General features: G+C 35.6%; 2 protein-coding genes across 10 annotated transcripts in view; one reads left to right on the top strand and one right to left on the bottom strand.

Annotated features, from left to right (window-relative positions):
• LOC100922295 overlaps positions 1 to 330 on the bottom strand; it is a 32,692-nt gene extending 32,362 nt beyond the window's left edge. For 6 of the 7 annotated variants that reach the window (XM_031960499.1, XM_031960498.1, XM_031960494.1 and 3 more), the window contains exon 1: positions 1 to 330. In XM_031960499.1, the coding sequence (XP_031816359.1) occupies positions 1 to 317 (317 nt within the window). In that variant the 5' untranslated portion in view covers positions 318 to 330. The other variant, XR_004233096.1, reaches the window with a different exon arrangement.
• CCDC173 (coiled-coil domain containing 173) lies at positions 184 to 27,685 on the top strand. Of its 3 annotated transcripts, XM_003763932.4 has the most exons (9): positions 203 to 373; positions 3,445 to 3,674; positions 7,131 to 7,304; positions 7,413 to 7,606; positions 9,763 to 9,919; positions 13,950 to 14,089; positions 18,603 to 18,795; positions 21,993 to 22,157; positions 26,413 to 27,685. In XM_003763932.4, exons 1-9 carry the CDS (start codon positions 298 to 300, stop codon positions 26,755 to 26,757), a joined length of 1,674 nt encoding a protein of 557 aa, XP_003763980.1. In that variant the 5' UTR covers positions 203 to 297; the 3' UTR covers positions 26,758 to 27,685. The 3 variants fall into 3 exon arrangements, with proteins under 3 accessions (XP_012400256.1, XP_012400255.1, XP_003763980.1); XM_012544802.3 differs by lacking the exon at positions 3,445 to 3,674 and having other exon boundaries at positions 184 to 373; XM_012544801.3 differs by lacking the exon at positions 21,993 to 22,157 and having other exon boundaries at positions 202 to 373.

The following is a 27,685-nucleotide window of genomic DNA, read 5'->3' on the forward strand; positions in this document are numbered from 1 at the left end:
AGGCATTGCTCTCTGCTCCCCGCCCAGCAGCGGCCTCCGCTCCGCCCGCCCCCAGTGAAGGCCAAACCGTCCCCTCCCGGATGCGACTCCGCCCCGCGCAGCCCAGGCCCCGCCTCCGTACGGCCTTCCGGAATCTGTTTCTCGCCTCCCGCCAACGGTTTTCCAATCACTTCCGGGAGCGTTGCTAAGGAACGCGAAGCGTTAGAGGGACGCCCTTGGGAGGCTGCGAGCTGCGGGCGGGAAGGCTCACGGTTTGGTTTGTTTCCTGGCTGGGGTCCTTCCGAGCCGCGGGGTACTATGAAGGCCATGGGCACCATTACCGACCCTCAGGTGCGGTTCGGCCGGCGAGCCGGACTACCGCGAGAAGCCGTAGGTGAGAAGAGAGCCGAAGAGCTTGGAAGGCCGGGCGCGGACAGATAGCGGCAGCGAGATCGCTTTCTCCGCCGCCCCCGGGGCCAGTAGCGGTCTGGTCCGGCTGGCCCCGGTTCCAGAAAATTCGGGAGGGGGGAGGGGAGAATGGAGGCGGAGGGAGCGAGAGAGAAAGGGAAAGACCGAAAGAAAGAAACGGAGAGAGAAAAAGGAGACAAAAGAGAGACTGAGAGGGAGAGACGGAGACAGGATGAGAAAATGAGGCTCCTGTAAGCCACAAGCTGAGGGAGCTGGCAGCCTGGGACAGGGAAGTTAGGACGCCCTTGCCCAGCCAAGAAATTCCCTTGCCTTAAGGATGAAATACCAAAAGCCCTTCACAATTTGGTTTTTGCAGACTTATGACACATTTCTCCGCCCTCACTTACCTTTAAGGTAACTTACAAACCACTGACATTTAAAGCCCTTCACAATGTGGTTTTTGCAAGACTTATTACACATTTCTCCGCCCTCACTTACCTTTAAGGTGACTTACAAACCACTGACATTTAAAGTCCTTCTCTCTTCGGCTTCTGCATGCCTTTCCAGACTTATTACGAACGATTCTCTTTCCCTCATTGTATGGTCCAGCCCAGTCGGCCTACTTGTTCTCTGGGTATTCCATCGCCCAGTTCCATGCCTTGGCATTGTACCCCGTGCGAAAAATAGACTTCTTCCCCGCCACTTATTAGAATTCCTTGCTTTCAGTAACTGAGAAGTCAGGTTCTTCTTCTGAGATAGGTCCATTCCAGAGGTTTTCCCAGCGCTGTCCTAAAGTGGATACCATAAATCAGCTCTGTTCCTTTGTGGGCCCACCTTCACACCCATTCCCCTTCCCAGAGAGCCTGGGGCAATTAGATGTCTTATAAGCAAAATTCAGAAGGCTATCTTTCAGACATAGCCAATGTGTTGTTTTGATCGACTTGACAATCCTTATTAGTTACCAGAAAAGGAGGAGATGGTAGTTAATGAGAGTCTGGCAAAAGGAGGAAAGAAAGAAAATAGTATAAATGAAACAGTGAAACAAAAAATAGTCACCAAAGAGGATAAAAGTGTTATGAATGAGACACAGAAATGCATTGTTATTCTGTTATTATTGTGTTAAATTTAATATACAACTAAAAAACTATTTTGCGGTTTATAGTTTTTATACAAAAATCTTGTGAGGATGTATTCCTGGTTACTTTAGGGTAATATATGACAGTATTTCAAAAAAGTAAAAAGTGCCACTGAAATATAAGGTATTTCAATGATCTCAAATAGTAATTTGCATTATTGTCCAAGTATGTTATAATAGTTCTTTGTTGGACTTGAAATTACCTTGTAAGATTGATTCCTTTGTTTTCAGCTTAGTATGTGTGAAACCAGCTTGATAGAGTGGGTGTAGAGAAGTAACATTCAAAAACTAAATGACTACTGTCCAAATTCTGGCTCTGTTACCATGTAACCATAGTCACATCATTAACCTTTGCGGGTCTTCTCAATTTCCTCTATCTGTAAATGAATCATCTGTCACTTTATTTATGGTGTTCATTATAAGTTGCTAATTTTGTTCACCAGCAGTGAGGTCCAAGTTTTTTATTTCCCAGTAGTGAATGCTGGTTTGAATTTGAACAATGTAGATCATCTGCAATGGCCAGAGAAAGCAATGCTTAGTTCAATTCATTTATTAAGTACTCTATGCCAGGCACTATATATTAAATGCTAGGAATACAAAAAGGGCAAAAAATCCTGTTCACATTCTAAAGGAGCTTATATTCTAATGAGTGGGACAACATTTAAACAATTATGAATATAAATAAAAGAGATATAAACAATAAGGAATATAAGTATATAAATATATTTAGAGGAAATGGAAGGTAATCTCTGAAAGGAAGGAACTAGTAGCTAAGGCACTAAGATTGGGTGATAAATTTGTTAAAATGAACTTCAGGCAAGAGAGGTTGCTTGAGGGATAGTAGCCATAGGAAAGTGAAAATGGTAATGAGTAAGAAGTATTCCAATTTCCCTTCTGGGACCAATGAAATGGGGAATGGGGGAAAAGTATAACTAGTACTAGAAAGGTGACCAGGGACATACTGTCATCTGAGGAAAATCAGGTCTCTTCGAGTGCCAAAAGAGGGAAAGAATATGAAAGGCACAGGCTGAAGATGAAGTAAAGTTTATTACAACCTAAGAATGAACAGAGAGAAGAGTGGAATGGATAGATAACTCTGAAAGGGGGACATTACAGGAATAAGAGAGGAGGTATTTGGGAGTCTGGACTTGGGCTTTCTCTTTAGGTAGTTATTAGTATCTGTGGTACTGGGAGAGTGGAGGAGTAGTAGGAGTTTCTAACCACTGGTAAGAGTCTTGATGAATAAGAATATCTCTGCTCTATATACTTCTCTCTCTTGGTGATAGCTTAATGTTGAAATGACAGTAGTAATTTATATCCCCTCCCTGGGCTCTTGTTCACTCATGTTTCATTCTGAGAATTGCCAACTGAATGCCCGTTACTGAGACTTCTTAGCTCCAATTTATGTCAGAAGAGGAGTCAAAAATATTGTATGTATATATATATATATATATATATATATATATATATATATATACTTCCTGACAGCAATAAACTCCATGAACTTTCTTTTAAAAAGTATCTAAACTTGATACTCATAATGAGAACTAAGGAACAGTTAGGTGGCAAAGTGGATAGAGCATTGAGCTTGGAATCAGGAAGATTCATTTTAATGAGTTCAAATCTGCCCCCAGATACTTATTAGTTGTGTGGCTCTGGTCAAGTCACTTAACTCTGTTTTTCTCAATTCCTCATCTGTAAAATGAGCTGGAGAAGGAAGTAGCAAAGTATTTTAGTAGATCCCAAAAGTGGGGTCAAAGAGTCAAACACAAATGAATGAGAACTAAGATAACAGGAATAAAATTAGCTCAAAGTCTTTCTAGATCATATGGCAATATAGAACTTTTTAGAGAAAAAATTTACTGTTTCTAGAGAAAAATTTTTTTACCTTTAATCTTTTTTTTTGGGGGGGAATACCTCAGGGGAAACTGATCCCTGGACTGACAGCCAAATTCCAAATGGCACTCTTTTACCAAGTGGAGTAGATCTTCATCAAGTTACTATACTTCCAAACGATGAGTGGAAGAGAATTCAAAATAGCCTTGACAAGTTGAGCAGAAAGGCAGCACAGCTTCGTGCTGAAAAGAAGGCAAAGAAAGATATGCATTTAAATTCACAAGAAATGGTGAAACATTGGGCCAATACTTATTCAGTAAGTAGAAAATTTTTCAGAATATATAGTTATTAAAGAGTTACTGTTGCTTATTGAAATTCATTTGGTCATTTAAAAAAATAAGTACCTACTATGTACAATTCAATTCATTTATTCTGAGAGTTTAAAAAAAAAAAGATAAGTCTTTGCCCTTATATATCTTATGGTCTAGAAGAAGACATGTAATACAAATACTATATATTATAATGTGAAAACTTAGTACTAGGGATCAAAAGATTGAGGGAGGAAAGAATATGCCTGACAGCCAGGGAAAAACTGCTGAGTAAAAAGTAACTTTTTTTGGCAGATATAAATATATATATATATATATATATATATATATATATATATATATATATATATATATATATCTTATCAGCATAAATCAGACGTGCAGAATAGGTGAGTAACCTATTGTTTTCAAAGAAAACTACAGGACTATAGGTTTGACTTCATGTTACATTTCAAAGCTGCTTTTGAAGTATCAGCAAATTCTGTAAAGATCATTTTTTTTTTTAAATTTAATAGCCTTTTATTTACAGGTTATATGTATGGGTAACTTTACAGCATTAACAATTGCCAAACCTCTTGTTCCAATTTTTCACCTCTTACCCCCCACCCCCTCCCCCAGATGGCAGGATGACCAGTAGATGTTAAATATATTAAAATATAAATTAGATACACAATAAGTATACATGACCAAACCATTATTTTTCTGTACAAAAAGAATCAGACTCTGAAATATTGTACAATTAGCTTGTGAAGGAAATAAAAAATGCAGGGGGGCATAAATATAGGGATTGGGAATTCAATGTAATGGTTTGTAAAGATCATTTCTTAAAAATTTAACATTCAATAATATAATGAACAAACTGCTTTTTTTTGACACTGCATTTTAAGAATGGAACTATTATTCTTTTCATGAAAGTAGTTAAAAACAAAATTTGAATTTTGAATATAGGTTTTTAAATGTAAAGACTTGAATAATAGATGAGAGTTAATGGATATAGATTTTTCTGTGAGCAAAGGTGGGAATCATGGGTAAATAAGACAGTATAATTTGACTGCTCTAAACAAGATTAGTATGGGATAAAATTATAAAGGAAGGAACAAATCATGAAGGATTTTGGATGCTAGACTAAGTCTGTGAGGTTTTTATTTGGTAGATCATAGTAAGTTTTCTAGATGGGCAGATAGATAGATAGATAGATCTGGGAGTCATCTACACAGAGATAATGTTTAAACTCATAGGAAATGATGATGGCATCAAAAGATAAGGAAATAGCTCCATGATAGGGATGATAAACCAACAAAGGAGACTGAGGAGTGAACAGACAAGTATGTGGAGAGCCAAGAGAGAGCAGAGTCATGAAAATCCAGAGAGGTGGGGAACATGACCCAGTATCAAATACGTCAGACAGATCCCGCAGCATGAGCACTGAGAAAAGACCATTAGATTTGGCAATAAAGAGATCATAGAGAATGTGGCAAGAGCAGTTTTGGTTTAATGATGAGGTCCAAAGCCAAACTAGAAAGAGTTAAGGAATCATTGAGGGATGGGGGAAAAATTAGTGTACATGGCTTTTTGTAAGACTTTGCCTTTAAAAAGGGGGAGAAAAATAGGATAATGATCTAGGTGGGACCCACTAAAGGTTATTTTTTGGGGGTGTTTGTTTTTGAAGATGTAATTGGGAGGGGCAATCTGCTAGACAAAACAGGAGAGAATGATATTAAAGGCACTTGAAGGAGTTGGTCTTGGCAAGGAGAAGGTCCATCTTACTGAAGTGAGGGAAGAGATTTGGAAGTTGCACATGTAGAAATGATAATTGAAGATTTGGAAATTGATAAGATCATTAAGAGATAGAATAAATGCAGGGAGATGAGATCAGGACTAAAACAGGATCTTGAGGAATGGCAACATTAGGAGGTTGAATGAAAACTGGTGAAAAAGGTGCAGGAAATAGTCAGGGAGCTAATGTGAGCCTGGAGATCGGTATCTTGAGCATTTCAGAGAAGAGAAGATCTGGTGTCAAATTCAGTAGAGAGATGAACAAAGGAGGACTGAGAAAAGGGCATGACATTTAGTCTATTAAGCTTTAGAAAGTACATTTAGTTTTTATCTTGAGTCTTTTCTAAGGTATATTTAAATTCTGATATTAAAGGTTAGGCCCTGACCCAATGAGGCTCTATACCTAAACACATATTCATATTTATATAGACAAAAGCATTAAAATTAAGGATAACAAGCTGAATTGTGAACCTAACAGACCCAATTGAAGTATTATTATTCATAGAGTTGTTGATTAGTTTTATTATTACTTAACCCTACTTTAGTCCATTTTATTCTTCTATAGATCAGAATTACATGACTTCATATAAACGTTTTTAGTTTTGTGTCTTAAACAGTTTTTCTTGTATAGTTTATATTTGACCAGATAGACTTTTTGAGATGTATATCTTCCTTGCTAGAGCTTTCTCCATTTTTGGGAGATGCAGTTTTCTATATATAAGTTTTTTAATGTTATTTAAAGCAAGGGATATTGTGACCCAATATTCTTAGTGGGTGAAGAAGAGAGAGAATTCCAGGTAAGGAGGCGATAAGAGGGCTCTTTTTCTGATGTTATTGATTTAACTTTTTGAGATTAATGAAAAGGGAGCAAGTGTCAGTAGCATAGAGTGTGGTAGTTATCTATTACCCAGATGTCACTGGAGAAGGAATAGGAGACGGATAAGAATCACAACAAGAGCTGGAATGTAATGTGTTCTTTGTTTTTGGAAGTTGTATCTTCCCACTGTACTCAAGAACAAGTCCAAAAAGATGCCAATAAGTCATTCAGGTCTATTCACTGATGGGGATAAAAAAATACTTGGTTCTTTGTAACAATTTAAAAACTTGTTTAGAAAGACTTAAAGGTTTAGTTTTGGGTTTAGACCATTAACTGCTAAAGTACCTATGAGGACGTTTATCCCCTTTAATAATACACATTTGAATTTGTTTCTCCACCAATTGAATTTCTTTCTTTTTTGTTGTTTTTTTTTTTTTTTTTGGCTGAGGCAATTGGGATTAAGTGACTTGCCCAGAGTCACATAGACAGGAAGTGTTAATTATCTGTTAAGTATCTGAGGTCACATTTGAACTCAGGTCCTCCTGACTTCAAGACTGGTGCTCTATCCACTGTGCCACCTAGTTGCCCCCACCAATTAAATTTATATCATATTATCAAGTCATTAAAATTTTTACATTTTAATTACTAAAAAATTTACTTCAGCTAACTCTTAGGTGTTTTGGTGTCTAATGCATAAAAATACAACAGAAATCTGTAATGGAAACTCCAAACTATGTCATTATTTTTATCCCTGGTTTTTTTTTTTTTTTTTTTTTTTTTTTTTTTGTTTGTTTGTTTGTTTGTTTGTTTGTAAATTCTGGAAAATAAATACTAGTTTTATTTTGTGTAGGGGATGAGAAAACAGAAACTCAGAGATAAAGAATTGCGTGAACAAGAGGAAGAAAATGAAAAGCAACGAATTGACATGGAAGAAGAATTACGTAAAGCAGAAGAAAGAAAAAAGGCTATCGAACGTGCAAAAATCCAAGAATATTACCAGACAGACAGAGTGAAGACTTTCCATGTACTATCTATGATTCCTTACTTTTCATTTCTATTTAATATTATATCTGTATGTATTTGGGCATTATTTACATGACATATTGCACTTTTTTTTTTAATATATATATAGAGAGCACTTCTTCTTAGTAAAGTTCTAAAAGAGCGAGACGCACAGATTCGGTTCCAGAAGAAAAAGCTAAATACAGATGCAAAGTGGGAGGAAGAGTTGAAACAAAATATTGAAAAAGCTTTAAAAAAGGAAAAAGAAAAAACAGACAAACGTCAAAATGACAGAATGGCCTTTGCAAATGATCTTCTTAAGCAGTATGTGAGATCAGTCTGTTTTTATATTCTTTTTCTTCTGATATTTTGCAATCTTTTGCTATAAATTAGATAAACCTAATGCAAACAGAATTATAATGTTCATGTATGATGTTAAAGTTTTTGTGGTCTAGGAGTTTTTAATCCATAAAATTATTTTTGTTTTTTAGATTCTCTATTCCTCCCTCCCTCCCCCAAGCTGGAAGTATATCAACCAACTCCACTCTCAGTTGATATGGAAGCTTTGATTTGTTAATCAGTATATTGATATGAAACTCAGGGCAAGTGTTCGTTACCATAGCTCAAACTAACTCCAAACTCCCTTGCTCAAAAGATTCATCAGCCTCAACTTTTCCAGTAGCTGGGATTACCTCTGTTTCTGATTTACCCATAATTTATTGCTGAATTTATAGTAATAGCTTGAATTTTGTGTCCCTATAACCACTTTGGTTGGTATAGGAGGAAGAAGGATAAAGAATAATGTTCTTTCTTTTTTCATGGACATAGGATCCATCCTGGTCAAAATTATAAAATAGAGAAAACTTGTCTTTTGCAACTTTTGCCCTCCTTTACTGTACCTTATCTATCTTCTTCCATATCCTGAAAAATAAGAGCATCTGTAAGTAAGGGTTGTGGTTTACTGGCTAGATTTCTTTCTTAATGGCCAGGCCTTTAACTAGTGTCAATCTGATTCTGATTGGTCATCAACAGGTCCAAGGCCAAGCCCCATCTTGTCATTATTTGGGTTCGGATTGATTTAGATTGAAGGTAAATAGCAATCATTTCTGCTTTGGCCAGAGTCCCTGAGGATCTTCCCCTCCTAGATTCAGTCATTCATTTATTTAGATTTTTTTTTTGGACTAGGTGAAAGAAGATATTTTTTGCCTCTGATCTATATCTTGCCAATGGACCCAGATGGCTCTAGAGGGAAAAATAAGGCAGGTGACCTTGCACAGCACTCCCTCACTTAAATCCAGTTCACTTGCATGTCATGCATCACCTCCCTGATTTCATGGTCCAAGAACCACAGACAAACAACAATCTATACCCTGAAGTACTCAATGTTCTTAAAATTATACTAAGTGTTGTATCATGGTCCAAGGGATTGCACAAAAGTCTTCTCTACTCCCAAATGACTTATTTCTTCTCCTATTAATCAAAATACCCATTCTCTCAGTATATGAGCAATCAGATTTAACAAATTGATACCCACACATACACACACACACATACCCCAACATACTTCCTAGCAATATTTGAATTTTGAAAAATATAATTGATTATATACTATGACCATCTGATTCTCTCTACAGGATATTAGAATAACATGGAATTGTTTAAAAAATTTTTTTTGCAGTATATGTGCATTTCTAATTTTAACAATTTGAAAAATCAATATAATTAGGCAATCATGGAAGGAGTTGGAGTACTTAAAAATAGAGGTTAGGGCCCAAAGTAAAACATTAATATACATTCACATTTAAAGGGGCAGAAAGAGAAGGAGGAGACAGCAAAAGAGACAGAAATGGCCAGTGAAGTAGGAAGTAGGAAAACCAAAAGGTAGTCATGACTGTTCAGGAAGATTAAAGTAGGGATTATGAGGTAGTCCAGTGTCAAATGCATTGGATTTAATTGACACCAATTTCTGGATTTAGCAATAAGGATTGATCAGTGACTTTAGAGAGCTATTTCATTAGGGCAACAGGATTGGAAGCCACATGAAAAGAGTTGAGAAATATGTTGATGGCAAAATAGAAACAATGAATGTAGACAACTTCATTTCTACGAGGGTAGTAGAGAAAAGGAAGAGGAGAGTTGGAGAGAAATGAAATTGAGGAGTTTAAATGACTTGTCCATCATAAATGCAACCAATTAAATCATTTTGCTATTCAGGTATTTTCAAAAGAAGTTCCTTTTGGTTTGGTATTAAAAGTAATATAGAAAATAGGCTGCTTTCAACTTGGAGTAGTTTTGGGTTTTTTTTTCTTATTTTACCTGTTAAAAAGTATTTTTCAGCTAGTGTTTTAAATTGGGAAGTTGTTTCAAGTTTGCTGTTTTCCAAAGAGAAATGATTTTAATTTTGATTCAGAGTAGGCTAAAATCCCCATAAATGCTTTACCAGTTTTCTTCCTCACTTTTACACTTATTTTATATTTTAGAATAAAGGAGCGAGAAGAAGCAGAGGAACAAAGGAAAAAACAAGAAGAAAAAGATGCCAAAGAAATAGAAAAACAGGCTAAATTGCATGAATTGGAACTGATAAAGAGACAGGAAAAGAAGGAAGAAAAGATGCTTGAATGCAAGAAAATGCATCTTGTAAGGAGAAAATATCTTGATTATTTGGAAGTATAAAAATAAAGCTAACTGACTAGCTTATATCCTGTAAGCCAAAACTGGTAAGGAGAGGATAACTAGTAAGGTTGAGTTTGACGGGAATTCAAAAGAAGAATAAAAAATAATTTATAGACTGTTAAGCCTAAAACCTTAGGTATAGTTAGGATAGTTTTTAACTAAGAATCTGTTGTCTCAAAATTAGCAAACAGAATGATTTCTAAAGATGTTTCCACAAAATGGTATTTGGCAATCACAGAATCATAAGACTCAAAGTTGTACATACATGTAGTTCTGTGGATCGTGTAGCACATCAGAAATGTAAATGTGTAGAGTACCTTGGACTTAGCTTCTTATTGACCAAATGAACTTGCTTGAGTTTACCAACATTAGCCTCCATTTTCTTATCAGTAACAGTTTAGCTAGGGGTAATTGACTTGCCCTAATGTGTGTCAAGTGTCTGAGATTGAATTTGAACTTAGGTCCTCCTGACTCTAGGTACAGTGCTCACTCTATTGCTTGCACCACCTAGTTGTTCCATATTTGCTTATTATTTATAGAGCAAAAAATACAGTAAAAACTTAGTTATCCAGAGCACTCAGGGAGTGAATCATCTTAACTATTTGAGTTTTCTGGGTGACTGTGAGTTTTGCCTTTTTAAAAATTAAAACTTTAAAAAAAATTTGGAGTTCCAAATGTATTATACATATTTTTGTCAACATAAAGAACACACTGAAAATCTTATATTTGCTTACTCAGGGTCATTATTATGTAGATTATACTGTTTGATAAAAAATATCCTCACAATTTATTTTGAGTTGTCTATTTGCTCCTCTTTTACATGGCCTCAGATTGCTGTACTTTGGTTTAAGATCTTAACATTTTTCTTTCTATTCCTTTGCTGTCAGCTGTCAGCTTTCCACTTTCATTTTGCCTAGCTAGGACGATTCTTTTAGCCTTTCTAACTCTCAGCAGCCAACTTATTAGAATTCTGTGTAAAATAAGAGTAAATAAGCAAGTCTTGAAGGTTTGCCTCTTAAGTATAAAGGACATTAGATTTAGAAAAGAATTTTGTTAAGTCTACTTTGGCTATGAAAAAAATTTTTTTCTTTCCTAGTTCTTAATCAAGTTCATGATATGTGTAGGTTGCCTCGTCCCCATAGGTGAAGTGGTACCATATATAGAACTTGAGCTAAAACTTTAAAATGTGAATCAATATATTTCCTGTTAATTTTAGATTATTTTAGATTGTAAAATTTGCTGATGATAACTTTAAAGTGAGATTTTTTTTTTATTTTGAAGAGATGATGGTGATACTCAGGGGAGTAACTACATCAGAAGAGAGTTAGAAAGTAGGAAGTGGGAGAGGATCTTAAGTTTACTGTGAATCCTTAAATAAGACAAATAGAGAAGTAAATACTGGCCAAGCCGTCTCTGCATTGAAGGAAAGCTTACAAAAGGAATATATCTCAATGCAAATTTTTGCATTTTTTAAAAATGGGGAGGACTCCACATTTTGGGGGAAAGGGGTCTTTCACAATAGGTTAGATCCTAATAATGTGATTTGACCTGTAAATAATTATCCAATTGTTCCAAGCAAGCCCCTTAAAAAAAATGAGAAGGTTCTGGCATGGTAAAGAGAGCAGGGACGGTAAAGAGAACAGCCATAGGAAAGGCTTTAAAGAATGCTAGAAAACTGGGAAGCTACGATATCTCTGTTTCTACTGTCTAATCTTCACATACAAAGAGAATCTGGGTCTCCTGATAGCCTCCTCCTTTTTGCACTCTCATTATAATCCATGGAGCTCTGTACTTCAGGTCATTATTGATTTTCTCCTCTCCAACTTTTATATCCAATCAGTTATAAAATCCTGTCAATTATTTTCCTAGTAAGTTCCCTGATGACTGGCTTCAGTGATGGGCTCCAGTGGCAAGACTTAGGTCAGGACAACTGGAGATGACCCCTAGCTTCAATCCTGCATTCTAAGAGACCTTTTTATGACAGGTCTCCCAGGATCTTCTAACAGTCCTTTCCTTTTACATCTCATGTGTCTTGTATATATATTATTGTTTGCCTGTGGTCTCCTCCATTAAATTGTGATCTCCTTAAGGTTTCTTTTTTTAACCTTTTTGTCCCAATGCTTAGCAAAACTTCTGGCACAAAATAAGGTGTCCTAATCTTTGTCTTGCTGCTGGATTCAGATGACCCTTGAGGAGAGAATGGGCCTGATGACTTTGCCCAGCTCTGCCTCACTTAAGACATCACCCTCCTGATGTCACTGGTCCTCTTCAAGAATGAAAGACAAACAAGGAGGATTTGAGCTGAGTCTTGAGGGAAACGTGGAGAGGAGGGAGAGCATTCCAGGCAAGCATGATCTGTAAAAAGGGAGTCAGGAAGTGGAGCACAGGAGGAATAGCAAGGCCTGTGTTACTGGATTGCCAGAGTAAGGGAGGGAAACAATATAAGAAAACTTGGAAAGGTTAAAAAAAGGACCGAGTTTAAAGCACCTTAAAAGCCAGAGAGATTTTTTATATATGATCCTGGAAGCAATAGAGAACCCCTGGGTTTTTTTGAGTGGGGTTCTGACATGGACAAACCCATACTTTAAAAAGATTACTTTTAATTGTTGAGTGGAAGATCTGAACTAGAAAGGTAAGCTACTTGAGATAGAGAGACCAACCAGCAGGGTATTGAGATAATAGTCTTGCTCCTGATGAAGGCGGCTTCACCCCAGGGTAGTAGCTGTGTCTCCAAGAATCCAGCAAAAGATCAAGGTAAGGGCGGAGTCAGGGTGCTGAGAGTGGGAAAGGGACTCTGACAGGGTGGGGTGAGCTTCTGGAGATGGGGGAAGGCATCTTGATAAGATAATATCTAATATTCTAATAGCTTGGGATGGGGAGAGGCATTCTGGTATTCTGAAACATAAGATCTTTTATCCTTATCAAATATTCTGATAAAGAGGGAGGGGTGGTTTTGTAGGATTGATTAGAACAATTATAAACTGAGGCAGAACAATCAGGGAAATTGAGTCAGGACAATAAAAGAGAACTGTGGCATAATATCACATGAGGAGATACATTCTGGATTGGATCTCCAGCAGCCAATGTCAGGTGACTCCCATGTATTCCAACAGGATGACACTGCCAATGTCTAAAGAAGAATATGAATACAGGTAAGAGGAAAGAAATAATAACAAGACTTGGCAATAAATTGGATATGAGACTACCATGCTTTTAAAGTTAATCAGGTTCATTTTTCAAGTAACTAATCATAAATATTTTACCTTTTTACCCCCACTTAAAATGAGATTCTGGATTATGCAAGATTTTTTTTTCTTTTCTCCTTCCAAAATATTTTTCTAGTCTCCCATAGAAAGCCATTCTGTGCTTCAAAGCTGAACTCAATACCTCCATCATGGAATTATCTTATGATTCTTCTAGCTTAAGTGATATAAACTATTTTAATTAAATTATTCTAAATTAATTAGATTTAACATTTGTACTGCTCCTCACTGTCTATAAAGTGATTTTGCTATTATATTTTTCTTGCTACTTAGCTTTTCAGTTTGCAGATTTTAATGTCCATATTGAGACTGTAGGATTCATGATGCCATGGACTAGGTTTCATTGCCATATTTATAATGGATGACACTTCTGAACTTAAAGAGCACATGGGTTTTGAGCTGTGTTAAGCATTCAGGAAATGAAATTGTGTTGTTTTACATACTTTTAATCCAGTCATTCTGGCAATTGTGTTCACTACATTTTGGCCTTTTTTTTCCTTTTTTTTTTTTTTTTAATCTATAAAATGAGGAGATTGGAGTAAGTTGTCTCTGAAGTCCCCCCTAGCTCTAGATTGATGATTCCCTTTGCAAGATAGCTGACTAAAGAATTTCTGCCATTGATAGCTCTCTTATAACAGGCTGTGGTCATGAAATTACATGTATTAATAGTAATGATTTTTTATCTTTTGTTATAGAAAACTGGAAATATTTAATTTTATCTTTTTTTCAAGGAAACCATGGAAAATAGAAGTATAATCAGAGCAATAGAGGAACAAGAACGAGAAGAGGAAGATGAAAAAATTAGAAAATTTATTAAAGCAAAGAAGGGTCTGGCAAATATCAGAAGAGAAAAAGATGCTGAAACACACAGGTAGGCTACATATTAGATAATTAACAAGTGGTATATGAAATCTGTCAGTAGCTGTGAATATATAACAATGACACATAAGACCTAAAATATCCATATTTGCTTGTTATACAGTATATAGCCAAAATCTTATGGTAAAAGTACTTCAGTGGTATCCAGGCCAAGTTGTATTTTGGAGAAATGAGCTTGATTTTAATGTAGTAATTCTGTTTGTTTATAAGCAGGCTGAGAGTTGTGGGTGAGAAGTAGCGAGCATAGCATATTTTTAGGAGTTCAGATTATCATGAAATCTTTGAATTGATATGGGATCTTAGAGATTGTGTAGTTCACTTACCCAATTAAGGAATCACCCTTAGAAATTGCTGCTAAGTTGTTATCCATTCTCTGCTGAAACACTTCCAATGGAAAGAAACTCACTACTTCATGGATTAACTGATTTTATTGTTGAATAGCTCTGCCTATTAGAAAGTTATTTTCACCCTGAGCCAACTTTTCCTCCATATCATTTCCTTTCATCTTTGCTCCTGGTTTTGTTCCCTAGTTATAAAAAAATTAAATCTAATCCTTTTTCCCTCCTAGCTAAATTTCCCTTGCCTTTGAACTCTCAAAGTATTTTGTTTCTTCTGTGTTCCTTGACTTTTTTCTCTTTTGTATTTTTGTTTAAAATGTCAACTTCTTTAATTAAACTGTAAGTTTCTTGAAGGCAGGGAATCATGTCTTTTTTTTTTTTAATTAGCTTTAAATATTTTTTTCTTTTAGGCAGAAGATTACTAATCTTTTCATTTTAAATCAATTTAATCTGTATTCTCAGTCTTCCCCTTTCCCATCTCCAGTTAAAAAAGCAAGGAAAACAAAATTCCTGTTAACATGTAATCAAACAAAATAAATTCCAGTATTGACTGTGTCCAGAAAAATGTCTCAATCTATATTCTTAGTCTTTACTTTTACCAGGAGAGGAGTAGTTTCATCTTAAGTCCTTGTGGTTAATCATTGAGTTGATAAAATTATCTGAGTCTTTCAAAGTTTTTTTATTATTTTTGTATAAATTGTTCTCCTGGTTCTGTTCACTTTACTCTGATCATTTCATACAAGTCTTCTCAAGTTTCTCTGAAATGATCCAATTCTTTGCCAGTATAAAAAGAACAGTTAAAATATATTTTATTCATTTTCCTCTTTGATTTCTTTGGGATCAAGACTAATAATGGTATTGTTGAGTCAAAGGGTATGTCCACTTTTAAGAGCTTTTTGGCCATAATTCTAAATTGCTTTCTAGAATGAATGAACCGGTTCATAGTTCTACCAACAGGGATTTAATGTCCTTGACTTCCCACAGCCTCTCTCAGCATTTGTTAATTTTTGATCAACTTTTCCAATCTCATGGGTATGAGGTAGAACCTCAGAATTTTAATTTGTATTTGTTAGTAATTTAGAGCAGTTTTTCATATGATAACTTTGATTTTCTTTTTCCTCTAAAAACTGCCAAGTCATGTCCTTTGACCATTTATCTTTGGTAAGTGACTCTTATTCATATAATCTTGAATCAGTTCCCTATGTATCTTAGAAATGCAACTTTTTTTCAGAGAAGTTTGCTGCAAAGTTCTTTTCTCATTTGTCTACTTCTCTTCTAATTTTAGCTGGATTTATCTTGTTTTGTTTGTGTCTGGGACCATGTCTTTCTTTAAAATTATTAATGATGTCATTTGTTTTTCTATTACATTCATTTCTGAATAGATCTTTTTTCAATTCCCCTTTTCAACGAGTTATTCCTTGTAACAAAAGTAAAAATCAAGATAAAGAAGCAGTAGAAAAAAATTAATCAATAATTCAAATGAGTCTAACAACATATGCAAAGTGTTCTGTACTCATGGTTTTTAATCTCTTCAGTGAAGGGAGAGGGGTACATTTTTCCATGTCTTCTTTGAGGACACACTTAGAGACAATATCTTAATAATTTTTGCCTTTTAACACCTACTATAGTGACTTGGTATATACTCAATAAATATTTGTTCAATTGAACTGAATATATAAAAGATTTGTGAACCTTTCCTCTTAAGCATTTGTTACAGGTTAAATATTCTTGGGTCCTGTAACTGCCCCATATATGTTGTTATTGTTGCTGTTTTTCAGTTAAAATGTTCATTTTTGGGGCAGGTAGGTGGTGCAGTGGATAGTGCACGAGCCCTGAAGTCAGGAGGACCTGAGTTCAAATTTGGTCTTAGACACTTAATACTTCCTAGTTGTGTGACCCTGGGCAAGTCACTTACTTCAATTGCCTCAGCCAAAAAAAAAAAAAAAAAAAAAAGTTAAAAATTATCTTTATATGTATTTGAAAAAATTATTTTAAAAAATGTCAAACAGCATAGAATCAAGGATAGATCCCTTTATACTCCTTCAGAGACCTTCATCCCAGTTATTATGTATCCATTAATAACTAATTACTCTTCAAAAGTTGTTTGATGATAATGATGCAAAATCATTAGAATCAGAATCAATTTGTTTTTCTTAGTGAAGTTGCTAGAAAGCCAGCAGCACCCACATTGGTTGTGTGACTCTAGCCAAGTCATATAGCAAATTGCAAAGAAGATACCACCTGCATTAGTAGAGAAATCTTACTTACCTGGAATTCTCTGTAAAGTAAAACTAACAGTCCAGTCCCTGTTCCTGTTGAGAATTTTGGCCATTTTCCTTTCATTAATGGCCTCTTGTTATCCTTGAATCCTTGAGATCCAAAGGTTCCATCTATGCTTTATGTTAACAAAACATATGATTATCTCTTTTCCTCTTTTACATTTGTGGGCTGATTATAATGTATTTTTGTACACCTACCCCCAAGGACTGTGAAAACAAAGAATCAAGCAAAATTTCAGTTTGTCCTCTATGTCCTAGGGCCCCATATGGTACAGATCTTAGAATCAGGAAGAGCTGATTAAAAATATCATAAGATATGGCAGAGTGAGACCTCTTTTCATATAAAGGGAGAATCAAAGATCCTATCTCTAGGCTGCTTATGCTAATGAGATCAATAAAAGATAGAAACTATACGTCCTCCCCACTGCAACCTCCCAAATCTAGAGGAACCTGCCACCAAACTAGAGACCCTCAGCTGTGATTTGAGACAAAAGATGAGATGACTCCATCCCCTCCCATCCCCTTGGTTTAATACCAATTATTAGGTCCTCAGGGCAGCCAGGTTATACAGTGAATAAAGCATCTGACTTGAAGTCAGGAAGATCCGAGTTCAAATGTGGATTAGACTCTTTCTAGCTATGTGATCCTGAACAAGTCATTTAACCTTTATTTGACTCTGTTCCTCATCTGTAAGATGGAGAAACCTTGGAGAAGGAAATGGTCAACTACTCCAGTATCTTTTTCAAGAAAATCCTAGACAAGTCCATGGCATCACCAAGAGTGGGATACAACTGAATGACTGAAAAATCTTAGCAACTAAGTTTTTTGAATGGATTGTCTTTAATTTTTCTGGTATGGCCACAGACTTATGACAGAAGTCAGTTATTTAGAGAAAATTTACTGCTAAATGATATGGGGGGAAAAATACATAAGCTCTCTCAGTCCTAATTTTGATACAGCTTCATTCACCTTTATAATGTTATTTATATATATTATTTCCTATATTAGACTGCAAGTACCCTGAAGGTAGGGACTATGTTTTATCCATCTTTGTATCATACATAATAACTAGTGCACTACCTTGTAGACAAGTTCCCAAAAATGTTTTAGTGCATGAATCACACATTTATATTTTCAGAGTTTGGTTTTGATCAGTGTTTATGATAAACTTGTCCCTATTAGTTATAAATATGGTTGAATAGAAAGACTGCTAGCCATACTTTCAAAATTTTTATAGTTCTCTAAAAAGAAACACTTCTGTGAAAGAGGGAATATGCATTTATGATGTGCCAGGCACTGCACTAAGCATTTTGCAAATATTTCATTTTATCTGAATTTTTTTCTGTGATTTTTAAAAATCAAAGCCTCAGATCTTAGGATCATATATTTATAGATATATAATGGGAAAACATCTTATAGATATTCAGTCTAATTCCATTATTTCAGACAAAATTATATTTGTAATCCAATCTGTATTTTCGCCATATTCACATCTGTGAATTTATGGGTACACATTAAAGAGTTCCCCACTTTCAGGTTTCCATTGGTTTTCCTATATATTCAATCATAGAATGCTTTAAAGAAGTACACCTATGGTGATAGTTATTCTATTTGAAGATATAGTAACATGAGCCATATTTGTTGGGAAACCATATTAAGCTGACAGCATAATGAGAAATAACAACAAAGCACCTTGGGAAATGCCACAAAAGAAAACCCCAAACCCAAAATAACAAAACATAAAAACCAAAGTTGTAGTGGTCTATGAACCAAGTAATATAAAGAACAAGGGAATTGAAAAATTCCAGCTTCTTTAATTAAATTAAATTAGCTCCCTAACAAATCCATCCTTACCTATTCTTGACAAGTTATGACACTTCTATTGTAGGCTGATGGAAGAACGGAAAGAAAGGATTTTTAACTACCTGAGTGAACTTATTAGAAAGAAACTTGGCAATGAAGATGATATTCTTGCTAGAGATATTGCAGAAGCTGAGGCTGAAAGGGAACAGGAAGAAAAAGAAAAAGAAGAAAAAAGGAAAGCAAAATTGAAAGAGATTGAAGAATATAGAATTGCAGTGGTAAAGTATTCTTTTATAAAAATCAAAATCTCTGAGGGTAGGAATGGATAAAATAATTTTCCTAGACTTAAAAAAATTTAAAAGTTTGGGAAAAACCCACTAAAGTATATTTGTACTTCAGAGATAATATGACATCAGATCTTTTGATTTCTAGATCTTCCTCTTCCCAGTTTCCCTAACAACTCATTGTGCCATAAGGGAAACTGGGAGGGGAAAAGAGATCTAGCCTCCTCCTCCTAATCTGGGGGGGGAATATGCATTTATTTATTTATTTAATAGCCTTTTATTTACAGGATATATACATGGGTAATTTTACAGCATTAACAATTGCCAAACCTCTTGTTCCAATTTTTCACCTCTTACCCCCCACCCCCTCCCCCAGATGGCAGGATGACCAGTAGATGTTAAATATATTAAAATATAAATTAGATACACAATAAGTATACATGACCAAACTGTTATTTTGCTGTACAAATAAAATCAGACTTTGAAATATTGTACAATTAGCTTGTGAAGGAAATAAAAAATGCAGGTGGGCATAAATATAGGGATTGGGAATTCAATGTAATGGTTCTTAGTCATCTCCCAGAGTTCTTTCTCTGGGCATAGCTGGTTCAGTTCATTACTGCTCCATTAGAAATGATTTGGTTGATCTCGTTGCTGAGGATGGCCAGGTCCATCAGAATTGATCATCATATAGTATTGTTGTTGAAGTATATAATGATCTCCGGGTCCTGCTCATTTCACTCAGCATCAGTTTGTGTAAGAAGCGACTGACTTCTATAGTGGCAGAGTCCTATTGGGAAAATGGAATTTGGCGCTGAGAATGCCTTCTCAGCGGGCAGAGAGTCCTAGCAGTTGAGGAAGCTACGTTAGGCCTTCTGCAAAGAATGAACCCAGATACTTCCCTTTTTAAGGAGTCTTAAGGCTTCAATAGTCAAAAGTTCCCAGGCTTAGATGCTTATCAGTTTCTAGCCCAGATTTCTTATTGGAATTAATAACACTTCAAAAGGGTGCTTTTTTTGACCAGGATTCCTAATTGAATCAAAGGCTCTGTCATCCCAAAAAGATAACTTATCTGGGGAGATATACCTTCTCTAGGAGGGGCTGAGACTCCAAAAGGGATCACAGAGCAAAAGGAAATAGTTTCTTAAAGGGAACAGAACTTCAGTAAAGGGAACAGTTTCCCTCCTACTTCAATAGTTCATCTCAAAGATAGCTGTGATACAGTGGACAAAGTATTGAATTTGGAATAAGGCTTAGGTATGCTTCTCTGCAGTAGCCTACTTTGTGGCCTTGGTCAAGTCAAGTAATCCTGCCAGTGCCAAGTTTCTTCATCTGATTTACCTCATTGAATTCTTAGAAAAATTAAATGACAATGTATTTAAAAGTGCTTTGTAAACTATAATGCCCTATTTAAATGCCAGCTCTCCTAAAAGTTTCCATTTTACCATTGGGATTCTTGAATTTAGCATAAAATTAGGAGCCCAGACTAGACAGACAATAGCAAAGCTAACCAGCCCATATGGGAATCATCCTTCAGACCCTGGTTTCATTATCACATTCAGACTGGTGCTTGTTTATCATTTATTCTCAAAGAGAACCAGATATCAGGGAGGTGCTGATCCATAATTTTTCTAAATAATTTAAATGAAATGTTTACCTGCACATTGATAACTTTTATTTACCATTAGCCTCATTTTCCCTCTAGAGCCATCTGGATCCAATGACCAGATGCAGATCAGGGTGACTGGAGACGACCCTAGATGCAATGGGAGCCCTTGGCCTTTTTAAGCTAAGGTCTTGAACAGGTCTCTGTTAAATTCTATTAAAGAATTTCCTTTTTGGGGCAGCTAGGTGGTACAGTGGATAGAGCACCAATCCTGGAGTCAGGAGGACCGGAGTTCAAATCTGGTCTCAAGACATTTAACACTTCCTAGCTGTGTGACCCTGAGCAAGTCACTTAACCCCAATTGCCTCAGGTTAAAAAAAAAAATTTCCTCTTTCACCTAGTCCAAGGTTCATTTAAAAAACAAAAAGACATTGCCACTTCTAATTGCCTCTGCCCCTCAAGATATTGGCCCTGTATGAAAATTCTACACCTCTGGTCTACCACCTTTCTCTGAGAGGCAGGAAGTGTATTTCACTTTTATGAACTAATTATCCTAATAATGTTTAAATATTGCATTACAGTTCTAAAGTCTTTCATTCTTTTATTTCTTTTTCATTTTTGTGGTCATCATGTAAATTGTTGCTCTGACATTGCTTAATTAGTGCTACATTATTTCATAGAAGTTTCTCCAAATTTTACTGAATTCTGGAGTCATTTCTTATAACGATGCGCTAGCACCCAGGATACCTCAGAATCAGCCAGAGTCAGGATAAGCAAAAGTTCGTCTTTATTCTTGGTCTTTAGGGGTAGAAGTGAAAGGAATGGAAGAGAATCTCTACAAGCACTTTCTTCCTCATCTACTTCCGAGAGTATGACCCTGGCTAGTCTTATTCCACCCCCTAGTCCTTCCTACAATCCTCTATACACCAATCATTGAGCCAGCATGGATAGTGGAAAGGGCCATTTTCCAAACATATACCCATAGAGTCTCGTCCAATCAGGAGGTAGCTTCAAGCGCTCAGCAGTCCTGACCTCAGTGCATCAACCCAATAGTTTCAGCCCTCTACAATTTCTTAAACTGTAAAAATGTTCCATTACATTCATATGGTCCAGTTTATCCATTTTCCCAATTTATCCATCAGTTCTTTGTTACAACAAAAAGTGGTACTCTAAATATTTTATCATATATGGGACTTTTCCATCTGTCTTTGACCTCTTTGGATTCTACATGCTTAGCTATGCTATTGCAAGATCAAAGTGTAACTGCTTTCTAGAATGATTGTTTCACCCCATACCTGTCTATTATATCCTATTTCCCTATAATTCCTTCAACACTTACATTGTTTCTGCCCATTTGATGACTGTGAGGTAAAACCTCAATTATTTTAATTTGCAGTATTAAATAACTGAATCACTCATTAACAATTAGTGATTTAGAACATTAGTTATATAAATATTGGTCATTACATTTCTTTTGAAAACAAGCACATTCATTTTTCAGGTGACTCACCTTAAGTTTTTCTTATTTTTCCTTCTCCTTTAGTTGATGCAAAGATGTTTTATTTTGTTTTTTGTACACAAATAGGAAAAAAGTAAAATGGAACAAAAAGAACAAGAAAAAAAAGAATCTGAAGAAACCCTGAAAGCTTTCAAAGAAGCAGATAAATTGTTTTGGGAGACACGAGGAGAAAACCAGCAAAAAAAGAAGGATGAAAAGAAAACTACACAATCATTCCTTATTCAGCAAATAGTAATTATACAAATATTCTTATCCCTAATTGTTACAAAAAATGTACATCATGTAGAAAATAGCATGGACAGCATATTTTTCTTCGTTTTTCCAAGTACATTGACAATACATATATTTGTTAGAGAAGATTGAGAGGGGCTGAGATTTTTAAACTTACATAACTTAAAACAGCAGTTTTGAGTTTACAAATTGTTTTGCTAGATTGAAATTTCTATGCATTGTTAATTTTACAAGCTGAAAAATAGCACATTTCCTCAGACTTTTTTGTACTCGTAAGTTTTTTTTTTTCCAGTATAAAACTATAGAAAACATATAAAATACACTGGGCCATGAGATTCCTATTCTTTGATTTGTCCTATATGTGCCTTAAGAGACATGAAATTAGGGAAGGACCTCACAAGTTCCTTTTATCAAACAAATTGTCAGGTAGCAGCTGTGTGGGACAGATGCTAGACCCTCTTCCTCAAATTAACTACATCTTCAGGTACAAAGAGAAAGCATTTATTTAGTCCCTGCAGGGAGAGGCCCAAGCACACCTGGGAGACGTCTCAGCTCCCAACATGTGCTCCTCAACCTGACAAGCTGGAAGCAGAACACCCAATTAAATAGCAAAAGACCCAAACCTTTTCAATGGATAGATTAAAAGGAAGTAACCATCATTGACCAATAGTCACCAATGTTGTCTGCTTCCTGTGGGTCACAACACTTCCTGTCACTGACTTAGAGTCTTGATCTTTAGAAATCTCTAGGCCTAGGGATCATGTGACTTCCTGCAACCTGGGCCCAAGGCCTCATTTTACAACTCTGCAGATCTCTGGGAATAGGTATCATGGAACTTAGGCCTAGTTTCATAGACTTGATTGAGAAAGCTTCACCTAGTCAGTCCCATTCACAGTGAAATTTAGATAATGCACACCAGGGAAATCTGTATCACTTGAGTATATTGTATTTATAAGAAAATATCTTCTTTGTTGCGTATTCATTCAGCAAATATTATGGAATTTCTTTATGTGTAAGATACTGTGCATAGTATTATGCTAGGGCAGTCTATGGGAGAGCACCTAAAATTAGCTGGACATTGTTAATTCAGTTCAAAAATCATTTACCTAGCACCTAGTATATAAACCATGGAAACAAAAAGAAAAAGAAGAAAACAGAGGAAAAAAGAAAAGTAGAAAACACTGTTCTTAAGGAGCTTACATTCTAATGATGGACACAATAGATAAATAGAAAATAATTTGAGAGAGCACTAACAGGAGGCAAGGGGCATAAGGTGTGGAAAGGTTCAAAAAGTTTCTTGTACAAATCAGCACTTGAGAAGCTAAAGCTCCCAAAAGGCTGAAAGGAAGAGAGCAGGCTCAGGGGACAGACTGGGAGCAGGCTTGGAGGGGGATTAAATGTCAAAGTTGTAGCACACACTGTTGGTCAGTTCAGCCAGAAAGTGAAATGTGTAAAAGGAAGTGAACTAAGACTAGAGAAGAAGGGTCATTGGATCATGGAGTCCTAGACCTGGAGCTGGAAGGAGACCTCCAAAAGAGGACGTGGTCAGATTGTGGAGGCCTTTAAAGACAGAATAAGAAATCTGTATGTTTTTAATAAACTTGCAAGAAATAATACAGAGTGAAATAAGCAGAATCAAGAGAACTTTGGACATAGTAACAGCAATATTGTTCAAAAAATAACTGTGAACAACTAAGTTATTTGAGGATTATAAGTTGACTAAAATCAACTATAAAGGATCTATGAAATAAGATACTATCAGAATATGCATAATATGGTCTTATAGACACAGATACATAGATATAGATATAGATATATATTTACATGTACATGTGTAGTGCTGTGTATGTATATATGAGTATGTCTGTGTCAAATGGTGGTTTTAGTCCAGAGTGGAGAGGAAGGGAGATAGTTTGAAACTTTAAATGAAAGAAAAAATTTTTTAAAAACTTTCTAGCAGAGGAGTGACATGGTCAGATAAGAAGATTGATAATACAACTGTGAAGATGAAGGATTGGAGAGGGAGATCAGTTAGGAGGCCAGCTGAGTAGTTCACACAAGCAATGCTTAGTAGGAACTAGGCATTGAGCCACATCTAACACAATATACCAAGATAAGATCAAAATGGATTCAGGATGTAGACAAAAAGAATGATATAATAAACAAAATAGAAGAACATAGGATAGTTCTGAGACCTGTGGAGGAAGAAGGAATTTGTGACCAAAGAAGAACTGGAGAGCATTATTGATCACAAAATAGGTAATTTTGATTATATTAAGTTAAAAAGTCTTTGTACAAACAAAACAAATGCAGACAAGATTAGAAGGGAAGCAGTAAATTAGGGAAACATTTTTACATTCAAAGGTTCTGATAAAGGCCTCATTTCTAAAATATATGAAGAATTAACTCAAAGTTATAAGAAATCAAGCCATTCTCCAATTGATAAATGGTCAAAGGATATGAACAGACAATAATACTCAGACGAAGAAGTTGAAACTATTTCTGGTCATATGAAAAGGTGCTCTAAATCACTGTTGATCAGAGATATACAAATTGAAACAACTCTGAGATACCACTACACACCTGTCAGATTGGCTAAGATACAGGAAAAGATAATGACTGTTGGAGGAGATGAGGGAAAACTGGGACACTAACACATTGTTGGTGGAATTGTGAACTGATCCAACCATTCTGGAATTTGGAACTATGCCCAAAGGGATATCAAACTGTGCATACGCTTTGACCCAGCAGTGTTTCTACTGGGCTTATATCCCCAAGAGTCTTAAAAGAGGGAAAGGGACTCATATGTTCAAAAATGTTGTGGCAGTCCCCTTTGTGGTGGAAAGAAATTGGAAACTGAGTAGATGCCCATCAATTGGAGAATGGCTGAATAAATTATGGTATATGGATGCTATGGTATACTATTGTTCTATAAGAAACTACCAGCAGGATGATTTCAGAGAGGCCTGGAAAGACTTACATGAACTGATGCTGAGTGAAATGAGAACCAAGAGATTATTATACATGGCAACAAGAAGATTATATGATGATGATCAATTCTGATGGACATGGCTCTCTTCAGCAATGAGATGATTCAGATCACTTCTAATTGTTCAGTGATGAAAAGAGCCATCTATACCCAGAGAGAGAACCGTGAGAAGAGAGTATGGTTCACAACAGCATTTCCACTCTTTTTTTGTTGTTTGCTTGCATTTTATTTTGCTTCTCTTTTTCCAATAATCTTGTGATGAAAAGAGATATCTACTTTGTAGATAGATTGTGGGAACTGAGTGTAGATCACAACATAGCATTGTCACTCTTGTTGGTGTTTGTTTACACTTTTTTTTCTGTTTGATCTGACTTTTCTTGTGCAACAAGATAATTGTATAAATATGTATGCTTATATTGGATTTCACATATATATTTACCATGTTTAACATATATTGTATTACTTGCCATCTAAGGGAGGGGGTGGAGGAAAGAATGGGAAAATTTGGAACACAAGGTATTTCAAGGGTCAGTATTGAAAAATTATCCTTGCATATGTTTTGAAAATAAAAAGATTCAATTAAAAAAATAGTTCAGAAGGATGGCAGTGGTAAATATGGGAGAGAGCTGATTATAGACAGCAAGGAAGGGAGTGAATAGAATGGTGAGGTTTAGGGAGACAGAGGGAGAGCTCAAATGTTGGAAAGAGATGGAATCAAGGGCACTAATGGAGGTGTTGGCCTTGGCCATGGCCTGAAACAAAGGAGAAGAGAAAGGCGGCCAGTATTAGTGGGGTGGTTGGGGAAAGGTATTTTTATTAGATGGCCTCAGTTTGTTTAAGGCTAACTGCTTTGCTGAGAGGGAAGGGAAAGGAGTATAGGCAAACTGAAAAGATTTAGAATAACCTCTGTGAGGAATGTGGATGAAGGGAAGAATTAGGATATTCCTATGTACGTATAGACATAAAAAACATATACATACAATGACATATATAGGGAGGGCCCAATTGAAATAAACTTGAGTGTACTCAAAAGGCATATATATTTGACTTCCTTTACTTAGATAAAAACAGAATTTGAAAGCCATATGTTTATAGCTACAATTTTAGTTGGTAAGTACATTATAAAAAATTTCTGACTTGCATCTTGAACCCATTACAGGCATGGTGTATAATCAGGCACAAGTCTTTTATAAAATAAATTTTATTGCACTAATATTCTGATTGTGTTAACCAATATGTAATGTTTCTTTTCGTTTTTTCAAATAGGCTGAAAAGAAGGTTAATATGAAGCAACAGTTGGAAAATGATTTGGATTATCAGAAAGAGAGTGAAGCTCTTGTGTTTGAAAAGGAAAAAGAATTTAAGCAGTATGCAAGAGAAGTAATTGAATCAGAATCAAAATCAACAAAAAATATTTACCCTCTGTTAAATGCTGTTAAATATGGTCCTGGAAGTGGCCGGGGACCACCTCTTACAGAGAGAGGTGGCATCCGACCCAGCTATCAGGCAAAGGATTTTCTTGGAAACCAGCTCCCTGATTATACCTCTAGAAGATCAGTGGAACATGATAGTATTGGAAAGACTAAAAGACGACTAGGTTTTACATGGTAGAATACAATTTTTTTTTTTTCATTTTAAGGACTGTATCAGAATTTTAATGCAGCTACCAAAAGAGGTATTTTTACTGCCTATGTCATTAAATTACAATCCTTTTAAGTACTACTAAAAAATAAAATGACTATTCATTGAAGTATTGCTGTTCAGTTATGCCTTGAAATATGAAGCCCCTAATTTCACTTTTCTGAGTCAGATTCTTTTTTACTTAAGTATCTCTCAAGTAGAACAGAAAAGGTTTGAAATCTTCTGAAAGGCCTCTCTCTATATATACAGTTTTAATCCCTTGTGTAATGATAAAAACTGGAAGGATTCTTAGTCTCTCCATCCTTTGTTAGTTAGGCTTGGATGCAGAATTAAACCAGGGCTATCAGTGATTGATTCCCTCACTTTGCTTTTTTATTGTTTGGTATAAGGAATGGCTCCATGAGTAAGGGAGGGAGGAGTGATATTGTTTTAAATGAAAAAGCTGATGTGAGAACAAAATATATCAATAAAATTCAAAAACTAATTATGAATTTAAAAACTAGAAAATTAGGGTAATGTTAGAGCATTCTGTTTATAACTGTGGCAAAGTAGTGAATCAGTTATGACTTCAGTAAAATAAAATGAATTTGTCTATGTAAAACTTAAAAAAAAATCCTTTGCATAGCAAAAACAATATACCCAGAAGAAGAAGGAAAGAAAATAATGGTGGAAAACAACTTCTAATAATTCTGACATCTAAAATTTATAATTAATCAAATTTACAAGAACAAAAACCATTCTTCTAGTAGATAAATGGGCAGAAGATATGAATGGGCAATTTTTTGAAAATTCCTGCTCTGATGATTCAAGTCAATTCCAATGATCTTGTGATGAAGAGTCATCTATACCCAGAGAGAGGATTGTGGGAACTGAGGATGGACCACAACATAGCATGCTT

This window comes from Sarcophilus harrisii, chromosome 3 (genome assembly GCF_902635505.1).
Source record: "Sarcophilus harrisii chromosome 3, mSarHar1.11, whole genome shotgun sequence".
Taxonomy (NCBI): domain Eukaryota; kingdom Metazoa; phylum Chordata; class Mammalia; order Dasyuromorphia; family Dasyuridae; genus Sarcophilus; species Sarcophilus harrisii.

Coding starts and splice junctions, on each gene's coding strand:
- CCDC173 (XM_003763932.4), top strand. CDS start 298: ATGAAGGCCATGGGCACCATTACCGACCCTCAGGTGCGGTTCGGCCGG. Junction 374..3,444: donor ACTACCGCGAGAAGCCGTAG/GTGAGAAGAGAG, acceptor GGAATACCTCAG/GGGAAACTGATCCCTGGACT. Junction 7,607..9,762: donor GCAAATGATCTTCTTAAGCA/GTATGTGAGATC, acceptor TTTATATTTTAG/AATAAAGGAGCGAGAAGAAG.